Raw genomic sequence first — 14,136 nt, forward strand, 5'->3', positions numbered from 1 at the left:
TGAATACCTTGCCTCGATCACATTATTATATATGAAATTCAGATTGTTTTACTACATGGTGATCATATCATGATATTATTCTTCTTCTGTTTTTTGTTATTAAGACCAATAATTAAGTATGAGAGGATCTTGAAATTTGGTCATCTAATCCAACCAACGGATTCCGCTCCAGGCCTATATCCAGCACATTAATTATTTTGTTCTTTAACAAAACAATATCTTTATTGAGTTTTACTAAATTTGGTTACAATCTTCTGCGAGAACATCCTAAATAAATTCAAGAGGGTTTTCGCTTGATTGCGCAAAATTATCAATCGACAAAGCGTATCTAGCTAAACGATGAGCCACCCCATTACATTAATGAGACACATGAGAGATGATCACCCCCGATAGTCGACGACATCTCAACATGTTCAGCCAAAAACACATCTTTGGACCTCCTAATACAGGCTGCAAAATTTCCACACCAATCTCAAACCACAACACCCACACCTCCCAAACTAAGGACTTGATTCAGAGCAAGGAATAATTATATATCCACATTAGTTTCTTAACTTATCTAACAAAAATGCCCACGCTTAAACCTATCTCCGACAATTTGAAAGAAATTAGCAAGGAACAATTAATCATATCCCGGACGTCACATGCTTTAAGTAATTAAATACATGTTTAATATGATTAATTCTCGAACATTATGCTAGCTCCATGTTAAATCTGAAAAGTCTCTAGCTAATTAGAACAGAGTTTCATTTGTTCATATTTCAAACATTGTTTATTTCATAAGCTATCGTAGTAGGTAAAAAAATTCATTTATTTTCAACGAGTAAGATGCTATTAGGCAACAAATCATCATATTATTCAATCGTTATTGACAATAATGCGATGTATTTGATTAGGGACATGCATGCTCGTAAGCAACGATATATATATATATATATATATATAGTTTCCTCCTAAGTTAAGGGCATGTGCAATGTACGGAGGTTTGAAATATTGGGATTTGATTTAGAGTCAACTAGCTAGGCAGACGGTGCATGTGATTAGGTTTTTCCTGGAGCATATATAGTACTGAATTTATGTAAGCAGGCAGACATGAACTGACGGCTTGCTGTTCATGAGGCATGCATATATAAATATAATGCCATACCATTTTCTCAACTAATTCCATGTATACGAATTAGTTATGTCCTGCAAATTATGTTTTCCGCCATCACACGTACAGTGGTATCGAAGCTTCTCGCCTCATTCAATCCCAATGAAGATTTCGGAATTCACATTTCTACTTGGGAAATCTTGCACATTTCTAAACTTTGTTGTGTTATAGGAGAATATGGGTATCTTCTTAATAAAGTAGACAATATACATCCAAATTTTTACTATATATAGTCGTTTATGCATGTATGGACAACGCAAAGTATATAGATTTTTCATGTAATAATAGTACTAGCCTTTTGCTATGGTTTTATCTGTCTCAAGAGAGCTCTGTGTTTCAATAAGTGACTCATTACATTAGCTACACCTACACACATATTTTTAGAAATTGGTAAAAACTGTTTGTCCCGTTTACACCGCTCAACTCAAATTAATATGAGGCGAACCAAACTGCAATTAATTTAGTTTGGGTTGGTTTGGAAAAACTGATCCCTACTCTATTTGAACTTGACGTTTAAATCTGACCGTGCTCATCCCCCCGTGTTTCTAACAACCCGAATGTATTGTTCTTTTTATGTGGGGTGTGGGTTATTAATTTTGTTAATTAATTATGGGTGTTGTTAAACGAACCTAACATTCTAATATTTAAATACCAAAAATACTCTATCACACAACACCAAACCCATTCGAGAGCTCACTGCTAAACACTCCATCAGACCGCAAAACTCACCTTGCTGCCGAGCACTCCATTAGACCACAAAAATCACCTTTTTGCCGATTTTTTTTTTTTTTTCAACCTAAACCAAAAATACCAAAGTTAATACCTCTTTTGATGACTTCCTGGATATGTCTGAAGCATCCATGAGACTTGTTTGCATCAATCAATTACTAAATAACTATGAAACAAATTGTTTGAGTTAATACTAAGGTTTTTGGAAGTAGGGCTTTTCGATTATATGTTTGATTAGGGTTGAATATGGTGAGAATGGTGTACTTACTAAAATTACATTTATTTCACAATTCAATATATCATTTTTGGTTGTAACCAAAAAAAAAATATATCATTTTTGGTAATTTTATATTAGGATAAATTAGTAATTCAATAAATAGTTTAATTGTAGAGTGTCCTCAATTAATTTTAAGGTTCGTTTCATAACACCCTTAATCATAACTTCAAAAGATTCAAATTTGACACCGCGTTCGACTCTTTTCATGTATAATATTTGTTAGTACAGAATTCAATAACAAATCATTACTTAGTCGTACCCTACTTAACAATAATGAAGGCGTTCTATTTCAACCCCAAACACAAACAGTAGTTTTCCATCTTATTGCATGAAATGCATGTATATATATTAACAATTATTTGTTAAAGAAACAGGTATGAGCATGACCACATTGACTTGACATTCGGGATCCATCTTGGGCCGACAATTTTGTTTTCTGTTAGTCTTCAACTTGTGCCAAAGTAATAAGTCTTTGAACTCGATGCATGGACGCCAACTAAATATAATGTATCTACTTTTTTCTCATCTTGTTGTCAAACATTAATAGCACCCACGTCTTCTCCACTTCAATTCTTGAAATTTCCAAAAACTATTTATAAAATATAAAAATATAGTAACGTAAAAAGAGGACAAAATATAGAAAATTGGTCCAATCTCTCGTCACCTTGTTTTGTTTCGTTTTTTCTGTAAGTTCTACGAATGCAGATTTAGGTCATGGAGAAAGCTCAAAGCACGATGTGATATAAAAAAAAATTGAAATAAATATAATACAAAAAGTTTGTTTTGTGAGTACGACTTTGTTTTGTTTTGATGTTGCACACCTCATCAAAAGCCAAAATCAACTTTGTGATTATTGTGGCATCAAAGGCGTCATAAAGGAGAATATATAGATATATCACTTCACCAAAAAGAGTCCGTGATTAAAACCTTAATAATGTATCAATTTCTATATTTAAGTAGGTAATCTCTCCCACTTGTTTATCAATAACTTAAGCAGATGTGAGTTATGTCAGTTGGACAAGGAAAGTGTGTCCGTCCTTTTACGCTCGAGTTCAATCCCCCTCCTCTTACGTTAGAATAGTTTATCGTGTTGTAAAAAAAAATTATAATAAATTAGAATAAGTCATCCTCTAAATTTATTAACAGCAAGGTTGTGCAACTTTTAATTTTACCGTTGGCTTCATAGGACAAGGTGTGTCGCAAGAATCATAATGGATAGGTAGACCCAATCCATCAAAGTAGACAAAGAAAAGGATGATAAGCTTTGGTCGCTTTCTCCATCAGCATACATATCTCTATGCATCATTCCTGACGTGCCTCACACCTTCAAAAGTCATCAAATCCAAAGTGGGGGTGCGTGAAATTGCTTTCAGCTTTATCTCTCAAAAACTCAACCCTACACAGTGGTAATTTTTGTAATGTATGCTCTATTATTCATTTCTCATTTAGTATAATATCATCTTAATTAACAAGCTCCTCCAATTGCAAATACATAATTGAATAACAATGACACATTGTCATAATGGAGAAAAACACTTGTATGCAACAAGATATTATTGTTTTACTATTCTCGTCCAATCACGCTATGCTACGATTGAGTGATAACTTTTCCACTTAGCATAGCGTGATTGGCCGAAAATAGTAAAACAGTGATATCCCCTTTCCGTTTCATATAAATTTTTTTGTATAATGAGGTGCAGGTGAGATTTGTAGAAGAAACAAAATTGCATACCCTTTTTTTTTTTCTAAGGTTTTGATGCGTTGCAGAATGTGGTTGGAGGTTGAATTATACAGGTATAATGCTGTGTTTTGGCTTTAAATAGCAAAGGCATGGGACCCATTAGGCACATTCGTTTAAACAAACAAAAAATTGCTTGTCATTACAAGTTAAGGCTTTCTTAGTCAAAGAAAGAGACATTTAGATTGAGTTTTCGCTTGAAAAATATCAATATAAATAAACAAAAACTTTATAATATAATTTTTCTGGGGTTTTCATTTGGACAAGACAGAGAGACATCAATTTTTGACTAGACCCCAAGATGGAATCAACCCTATTCAAAAAGGAACATAACCCCATAATTCAATCATATCATTGAGAGATTGAAAGCAAAAGATTTTGGCCCACAATTTCAGGGCAGCATATAATTTTGATAAAGTACGTGACCAGTGACCACACTGTGTGGCCCTATATAATATATGCACAAATTTTCTCTATCAATCCCTGTTGTTTTGTCCTGCAGCCTCCAATGGAGAGAAATTCCAAGAAAACGACCTCTCCTCCTCACGTCTCCATCAGTTTGGTTCCATTTTGGTGTTTGTTTGTGTTGTCAAAAAGAAATCAATTTATTTTACTTAGCTGCATTGTTTGTCAATTATGCAGAAATCCAAGAATAGATTTGAGTGGAAGCCTGCGGTGCACGAAGTTGCGGCCAAGAATAATATTAACCCCTATTAATGCCAAATGCAAAGTCGATTACTCGGAGGAGGAAAAAGATGGCAAAATATGGACAGTCGATGTCCTTTTCTTTATATAGACTTCATCTCATCTTGTGAAGGGAACAAGGATGAGTGGGAGATTTCAACTATTTCTTTGACAAAACATGTTATGCTGCGTCTAAAGTTGGGAATCAAATTCGTTGGATACAATGATTTTTCAACTAATTTTTTTCTTGCATTCTAGACGGATCAATTCAAACAAACCATCATTATGGGAATCATGATTAAACAGTCTAACCAAATCTAATTATTTAAAACATGGGTAGAATGAGTTCTTTATTTCAACAGCGTTGAAAGTGCCTTTAGCTGTGCACATAGGAATCTTCGTCCGGACTAATTTCATATTTTTCTCTATGTAATTCACGAATTCGATAGCACGAGAGAAACTTTATCCATCAACAATCGAAGAATGAGATGTTTATAATTAAAATGTATAATTTGTGGTTCTACTTGTTTGTATTATTCTATCAATATACTTGAAAAGTGCGTGTTGTATTGGCCATGCATATGCATATCATCTGAAACATCCGAGTATATTAAATTGAGCTAATTTAGGAAAAGTTCCACATTAAGCATTTGATTAACAATTGAGGCGGCGGCATTCATGAACACGACATAGTGGTGTCGAATCATCTGATCTCAATGACTGACCTAATTTTCACTAATTGGGTTGGTTTCATTGTCAATTAAATCAATAATCACATTTAATTAAGCATATGTCCTCAAATTACGGATCTTTTGGAGGGACCAAGTGCCCGTTTTTGCTTTAGCATAAAAGCATGATGACTTTATCATGACTTCCATTTCACTAGCTTTGATCATTTAGCTACCCACTTCAGAAAAGCTCCCCAATCCTACTTCACCTCTTCCTTGCAACATTATATTCACTTAATTAAGTTAAGGAAAATACTCTCAAATACCACTTACTATTACAAAATTCTCAAATAGCATCATTACCCTATCAAATCGACAGCACCAACAGAATATTGATACTTTATTTATATCATATTTAGACCCTTTAAAAATGTTCGATGTCAACATAATAATTTAATATCGACAGTATCGACATAATATGGAGATGATATCGATATAATGAAACTACCTGCTATAGTGATAGTATTATTTGAAAACTTTGCTATAATAATAATGGTATTCGAGAGTATTTTCCTATAATAATTACGTTTTTTTTACCGGCAATCCAACAATCATATTGTCCAATTATGAATCTAAACACATGGCACTCAAACAAGAGTTACTATATCCAATAGTTCAAATTCACAGTGACAATATATTATATGCCAAATTATATAGAAATAACACATTAAACAAGAATATACTTAATTAATAATTTAAATTCATGTTTATTTTTTGTCGAAATGATTCAAATTCATATGTGACAGCCATCATATAATTTCCATATAAAGCCAAATGAAAACGTCAATTCATTGTTATTCTTACTTTTATCATTTAGTTTTTAGCTTTTCGAACAAGATAATCCAAGTGGAAAGTAATCATAGTGCTTATAACATTAAACAAGGAGATATGCTTCTTGGTTATCAGAACCACTATACATATCTAGATGCTTTTGCATCATGATATTTTTTTTTTCTACTTGTGTGGTTCCCACATTTGAAAACTTTTAGAATCATCATGGGATCTTCCAAGTGGTTGGCATATAAAACCGACCTCTGCGGATATAAAAGGAGAAATAAAGGGCCGGCATGGCTGGCTAGTGGCCTTTGATGCTTGCAACACTAGATGTGAAGTGAAAAGGTCGATGCAATTCTAGGAACTTCCTTGGAAACTTCTAAAATAAATCTAAATTTGAACCAGCTATAAATCAATTAAGGAAAATAAACAGTGGGTTTTAAGCCACTATTAAGACTCCACGCAGGGCAAAGGACCCACTAATATAGTAATTTGAATCAAATGCTATCACCCCTATCAATAGAAAAGGTCATGAAAAAAAAAACTCCACCTAGAAATCATAACTCGTAGAACAAACACAAAGCTAGAATATGCCACTATGTTCCATATTTTTTAGGGCATCTAATTTTTTTTACATATTCAATTCCAAGCCAATGCATGCGTTTAGAAATTCCGTGGTCGAATTCCCCCTCTTTTAATATCGCTTGTATATAAAGAAAGAATTCCAAGCCGATATTTGACTACTAATATATGTAAGCATTCTTAACAATGCAACATGCATTAGTCAATGCATGATTTGGTTTTCTGGTCTATCTCCTTGTTTCGTGTCTGCATGCCTTATTTCTTTGGTTTGTTTTTTACCCTTATTTTCTTTTGAGGTGGTTAAAGTGAAGCATACGTTATGAGCCCAAATGGGATGATGAATGCAAAGCAATAATACAAGGAAGGAAAAAGAGAGAGAGAGAGAGAGAGATAGTGGATATGGGAATCCATCTGTCTACATTTACATTTGCTATCTTTTTTTGGTGGCAAATACTTTTCTTTTCTTTCCCTTTCTTTATGCTCTCCTTTTATTTCCAATTCCGATTGTGCGTGTTTGTGAGGGAATTAAAGAAGATGTTAGATAGTTTCAGACAAGGTGGGGTTACTGTTCTATCAATTCAATTGGGTCAATACCCCATAATTTGGTTGCACATTTTGGCCCCCCCCAAATTCAATTTTGGTGTCTGAGAAATTTAGGTGCCAATAATTTCATTTCATTTTATCTGCTGCAACTTCACCATTGACTTTGACTCTAAGTTAATGTTCTCTATATTTTTGGTACTGCAGGTTGTGAAAATGGGTAGGACTTCAATATTTCTTGTACTTGTTAGGAAAGAACTTAATGGGAGAATTAAAAACATATATGTGATTTTGACTATAAAAAAAAAAAGTGATGCTATGAAATTATTTGGGAGTAATTAGAAAATTACGCCATATGAGATATGAAATTAATGACACGCATTCCTTACAGGTGATCTAAATTCCATAAATTGGAGAAGAGCTTTCATTTCATGTAAAATTGAAGATAGACAATGTGAAATGTATATGCATTATTTCACTTATTGTTTTTTAGTCAAACGGTAGGGAGATTGCGTTTATAAAATTTCCATACCATTAGCTGTTAGATTTTTTGGAAATTAAAATTAATTACAAGTTATATTAATGGCATGATTGATTCATGTTTTACTCTTAATTTGAGGGAATCTTAGAAGGTATAACCTACTCAATATGAACTGAATTTGATGCTTGTTTAATGGGAAAGAAGAAGCCAAACTTTTTTGAAGCCATTTTAGGAAGAGTTTAGATTTTCTTCTAATCACTGGTTTGGATCTACACCCTCAAAAACACAAAAACAAAAAAGAAAAGTATTCACATGGGACAAGTTGTGTTTTACAATACAAGAGATAAGCATACAACTCAGAATGGTCTCATCATCTCATTGCATGGAATCTTTTTATGGCAAGTCTAATTTGTTCTTTCTCTCTTTCGGTTAATAAAAATTAACCCATAATTAGAAAATAAAAAAAGAAACTAACCCAACCCATGAGTTTTGGCTCAAGTTACTTTCACTTCAACAAAATGGAAGTTTTTTTAAAAAAAAAATTAACAAAATATATTAACCCTAATTGGCAATTGGAGAAATTAAAAAAAAAGTCTATGGAGTGTTATATACCTTAACCACCCTAAGGATTTGGTATCTCAAAGGGTAATAAAACAGCTAGGAAAAAGATTATAGGGCCCTTAAGCCAAAAGAAATCACATGTCCTTATGGCTTAAGCAATAATTAATTTCAATTGGCATGCACTTAATTCAACCTAATTTGTTCATCCATAGCTGTACTTGTTAATTAAGTGGTTCAAAGTAAACATGACGCGATCTAATTTCCTATTAATACGCAAATGTTTATGATTTAAGATTTAATTAATTATTTTACTGAATCAAAGATTATTATTATGTGCACAGTTTGACTGAGAGACAGTCAAATCACAAAACAACCCCCCCCAACACCACACTCGAAAAAAGTTTGGGAAGCATCATTAATGTGTTGACAGTGAATGAAGGCGCACAGTGCTGTGTGGACCCGTGCCGCACCGGATCACTCACCCTCCACCCCTGATTTGTCCGTACACGGAGACCGCCAGTTAAAGGAAGGGGACAAGGTAGCAAAACGGGGAAACCGCTGCGAAACGGAAATGTTGACCCCACAATGTCTGTCCCCACCTCCACCTCGAAGGACAGAGTGGGGGCCCCATCCAGACGTGGCTAGTGGGTCAGCTTTATTGTCCTCACACGCACACACCGTCACACGTGGGACAGTGCCCAATGGGCCCCACTCTCCTCAAAATCCCATAATGAAAAGTCACGTACACAACGAGTGCCCTGCTGCTGTGCCTGTGATGTGCTGGTTTCAGGAAAAGTCCTTTGGCTCCATTTTCGTGACGTGGCAGCCTTCTGCGGAGGGCACCACGCAATCGGATACGTGGCGGATATGCTGCAACGCTATTAACTGGAGAAAATCACAGCGTTTTGATTGAAAAAACCCAGTCAGCTTCCGGAAGTTCAGTTACTATCCCTGGAAGTTTGGTCTAATTACGGAAAGACCAGACGAAATCCATGAGTAAATGCAATGTGAATGGAGGTTTTTCCTCTGGATAAGGAAAAATCAACAAAACTTAAATTGGACCAAATCTGACAAAATCTGTCACTTCCATGTTTTACTATTTTTTTTTTTTTTGGGATTCTTTTTTAAGTTTTATTTCTTTGTTCAAATTTTTATTGTATAAAAATGGGATTTTTCTTTGTTGGGAACACCTTTAACTTTTGCTCTCTCTCTCTCTCTCTCTCTCTCTCTCTCTCTCGCTGCCTCAGCCTAATAAATTGATTCAGGCTCTCTAGTCGCCACCTCTATTGCGTGCTCTCTGCCTCATCTCATCTTCATTCTCTTGAAGCTCTCATTCCATTTCTCTATATTTTCTCTCAAACAACAACAACAGGGCAAGAAGAGCTAGAAGAATCACAAGAAAAGCATAGCAGAACCAACCAACCTTTCTTCTTCATGGCAGTTGAAGCTCAGCACCATCACCATGCGGTTCTTATCCCATCTCAGTTAATCCCAAATAGGTACATGCCAGCCCTTCAAATCACCTTCTTGTACATGGGTTTTCTCTGGTTTTCAATTTTCTTACGTGGGTTGTGTTTGATTTTTGCAGAGATTTCATCAAAACCAACCAAGGAAACGCCAATATTTACAGTAACCAGATGGACTCTGGCCTGCTTTTGTCCACAACAATGCCTGAAAATCTGCTTCCCATGTACCAATCGCCTTTCTGTGAAGCAAATAAAGCTTCGATGAACAAGCAGGCGGAGAGTGGTCTCACATACAACAACATATCTGCTCCTAGAAAGCGGCCTAGAGACCAATTAATCAATGACTTCAACAATTTCTCTGTCCCTCAGAAGACCAAAATGTCCGTTGGTGGTTCATCTTTTATCGACCAAGACATTGCCTTTCAGATCCAACAACAGCAATCTGAGATCGATCGCTTCATCGCCCAACATGTAAGTTTGAGTCCTGTACCATCTTTTATATCTTCCCCTCCTTTTCTCGTTCTTCAATATTCCTCTGTTTCTCTCCCCTGTTTTAGGCCAAGCTTGCAGTAAATTTTCACTCGTGTTATCTATAAAGCCTTGTGCCATTCACCATAATGAATGAAAAATCCAAAAACCTGGATTTTCATTTTTTATTTTCTCCTTCAGTTTTCTTGGCCATGAGACAGAGCATTGTCACGAAATTTAGAAAATTTATTTTATTCCTCTTTACTGATTTTGGTTTCTATGGCTATTTTGACAGACTCAGAAAGTGAGACTGGAACTCGAAGAGCAAAGAAAGCAGCAATCGAGATTGTTAGTGTCGGCAATCCAGGAGAGAATCGTGAAGAAACTGAAGGAGAAAGACGAGGAGATACAGAGGATGGGGAAGCTCAATTGGGTCCTTCAAGAGCGAGTCAGAAGCCTATTCCTTGAGAACCAATTATGGAGGGACATGGCGCAGACAAACGAAGCCGCAGCCAATTCTCTACGCACCAATTTGGAGCAAGTCCTGGCGCACGTTAGCGAGGAGCACCAAGCTGGGGGCGGCCCCTCAGCCGCCGCGGTGGCAGACGATGCCCAATCGAGCTGCGGCAGCAATGATTACGGGCGGGATGTGGAGGCAGTGGATGGCTGTGATGCGGTGGTTGGAGGCGGCGGAAACGGTGGTTGTAGTGGTGGCGATAGGATGTGTAAGAGGTGTGGGGTGAGGGAGTCAAGGGTGTTGTTACTGCCATGCAGGCATTTGTGCCTGTGTACAATGTGTGGGTCCACCCTTCTCAATTGCCCCGTATGTAACTCTGTCATGAATGCCAGTGTGCATGTTAATTTCTCTTAGGATTTTTTTAGTCCTCAGAAATTGAACAGAAAAATATTGTCAAATACTTTTTGGACAAAAAGGTAAAAAAAAACAGAGTTAGATTACAAATTTTGTTTCTATTGGGTATATTTAATTTCCATCATTTTTTTTACTTTTTATTTTCTTTCCATTTGAGCAATGGGCATGATGAGTTTCATACCTAATTGGTCTCACTGCTTTAAGAAAAGCAATTTAAGGGAAATCGATTTTTTCTTGTTTTTTGGGCTGCATTGAGAGATACTGAGTTGTTAACCAAAAGCAAAGGCAAAAAGAAATTGTCAAACACTTTACAATTGAGGTATACCTACCCCCATTTTTTTAAAACTTGGATCCTCCTTTTCTTTTTAATCAGAATTTAACTTTTCCCATCTGGTGTGGCAAGGCATCCATTCACAGCTTTGGAAAGTTTCTTGGGCGGTGGGTTGAATTTTGTGAAGAACAAGATGCATATGGTGGGCATCTCTTATCTCTTCTTGTTGGGGTCTTGTTCATGCATTATGCAGCAATGCCAAAGCCTTTCGAGTTGTTGGGTTTGGACAGAGAGCTCAAAATGTCATAAAAAAAAAAGCAGCAGGTTAAAAATGTGTATGCCAACAATCGTGAGACGTCAAACTTAGCATCATATCATCTTCTCCAATGTGGGGACCTCCATTATTATTATTTCAATTGCTCTCCTTCCTTTGTAGCTTTCCCAATTTTTCGTAGGGTAACTTTTACCAGTTTTTCATCTTTTTATTTCTTTCTTGGGGAGAGAGTTTTATACTTTTATGAGGGGTTTTCATTCTTTTTTCTTGGGGACCTCCATATTCAACTGGTACATCATAACCTTTGGTTTTTGTTCCACGTTGTTAATCGGTTTCACATGCACGTTTATGCCTCTAATTAAATGATTTAATTTGGGTTTGGTTTACAATGATCTAATTCGAAGTTCACTCGAAATTCGACTTCATTTAGATCAGTAGTGACAGTGGATTTGGTTAGAAGTCAAGTTAAGTATGTGTTTACGATCCCTTAACTTGATCGAGGTTGAGTTTAACACGAATCGAGATTGTTGGCAAACCGAACTCAATCCGAATTACTCAATCTTAACCTACGATTAACTCAACTTTGCTTAATCCAAGCTATATGCCACCTTGCATATTTGCCAAGTTTGAATCCTTTGCTTGATAAGAGAGAACTTTGTGCAATCATTCATCCCATTGAACCTATAGCTTTTATGGATTTGTTTACTCATGCGGCTTAGTGGCCAAAATCAAGACATCACTTATGGAATGCTTATGGGAACACCACAAACCACATTATTATTTGCTTTTCTTCTTTCTGCTTAAAAAAAAGTGCAAGTAATTAGACAATCATCAAACATGCGCAATAGGATATGGAAAAAAGCATGATATTGTTGTACTTGTCAATCGAGATGAAATGAAATGATAATGTTTGATCAGATCCTCTACCCCTTTCCTTTTTAACTTTTCCATGTTTGCTTTTGATTCTTTATATGTGACTTCTTTCTTTCCATTCAATGTCTCAGATTTCTTGCAAAGCACAGGAACTATACTTAAAAAGCGACCCGTATCCACCATATTACTCATTCGTCTAATCAATTGTCACCAACTTCCCTCTCTCTCTCTCTCTCTCTCTCTCTCTTGATTGTATTGTGGTCACTATGTTAGCTGGAAGGTGTTTTATACGTTTAATGTGAACCCAAATATTAAAATCGGGGGAGCAGAAGGGGGAACCTAGACTCATAAAGTAATGGTTTGGTATCTCAAAATTTAATGACCAGTATTCAGAAATGCTTTGGGTGATGCCATTAAGATTGTGTCTGGATGCAATCAGAGGACAAGTCAAACAGTTTGAATGATACTTACTTCAAATATAAAAATCTACAAGTACATTCTCATATTTTGCATCCAGCTGCCCCTAAACAAATGGATCTAATACGGAACAGTTTGCATGTGATTCTGTGCAGTTTCATCTTTCTCTGTGTATGAACAATTGGAGAGTCGCACAATGGCAAATAAAGATGAATTGATTGACAATGGAAGGGGATATCAGTTTGTATATAAGAAAAAGTTGATGGTAAAATGACTAGTATGATCACATAATTAATCGCGGAGTCTATATAATTTTGAAAAAGAAAATATTACGTCAAACCAATTTATGTATTGTTGCAACCACTTTGTTTTTTCATAATAATAAATATAGATCTCAGTCACAGCCACGTGTAACTCATGCTTAAAGCGCGCATTCATTCTTTGACTACTTACAACAATAAAAAATTAAATGACGACATTCAATTGAATTAAAATGACCATAATTCTGACAATTAAAATAACGTCATTCATGCCGTGAAACTCGCTTCTTGAAACAAAGTGTTCAATGGCAAACAACAAATCCATCAATAACAATAACTAGTTTTGAAGTTTTGAAATGACCATGAACCTTACAACTCAAGTGGCATGGCATGGCATGAGATGAGACTAGGTGAGATGAAAGGTAAATCATAATTCAAAATTCTTTGAATTAGTTTCTAAACAAGCTGTAGAAGAAAAGTGCTTTCTTTCTCATAATTCAAAATCCATGCACCAAAAGCAAAAAATTCATTCTCTATCTACTTACAACAACAAATTTGAATGATCGCATTCAATTGAATTCACAGAAATGCTGACATTATGAGTAAGTGGTGTGAGATGAAAGGTAGATCTTACGTTTGATTCTCCATCAACCCAAAAGCACAAAAACAAAAACAAGATTGAGATCCTCTTTCTTTAATGATAATGTTCTTACCCAGTTACTTTTCTCTTTCTTTTTCTACAGAGAAATAATAATTTGTCCCAAATTTTACAGTGCGTTTATTTACAGAATCATTTTTACCACCACCATCACTCCATGACTCCATGCACGAAGAAAAAACAAGAAAAAGAGACGTGGATAAATAGTGGGCTTCTTCTTCGCTCACTCAGAATTCACAAGTGTCCAAAATTAGTGGTGGGTGGGGAGTGTTGTTTTAGAAATGACGTGGACATGTGGCAAATGCAAATGGCCACCTGACACGTCAGAGAG

At 35.6% G+C, this 14,136-nt stretch overlaps 1 protein-coding gene across 1 annotated transcript; it reads left to right on the plus strand.

Annotated features, from left to right (window-relative positions):
- Positions 1 to 9,451: 9,451 nt before the first annotated feature.
- LOC110761489 (BOI-related E3 ubiquitin-protein ligase 1) lies at positions 9,452 to 11,151 on the plus strand. Its single transcript, XM_021963969.2, has 3 exons — positions 9,452 to 9,746; positions 9,836 to 10,184; positions 10,477 to 11,151. The coding sequence occupies exons 1-3, from the start codon at positions 9,682 to 9,684 to the stop codon at positions 11,050 to 11,052; spliced, it is 990 nt and encodes a 329-aa protein (XP_021819661.2). The 5' UTR covers positions 9,452 to 9,681; the 3' UTR covers positions 11,053 to 11,151.
- Positions 11,152 to 14,136: the final 2,985 nt, after the last annotated feature.

Source organism: Prunus avium, chromosome 4 (genome assembly GCF_965620075.1).
Source record: "Prunus avium chromosome 4, drPruAviu1.hap1.1, whole genome shotgun sequence".
In the NCBI taxonomy this organism is placed as follows: Eukaryota; Viridiplantae; Streptophyta; class Magnoliopsida; order Rosales; family Rosaceae; genus Prunus; species Prunus avium.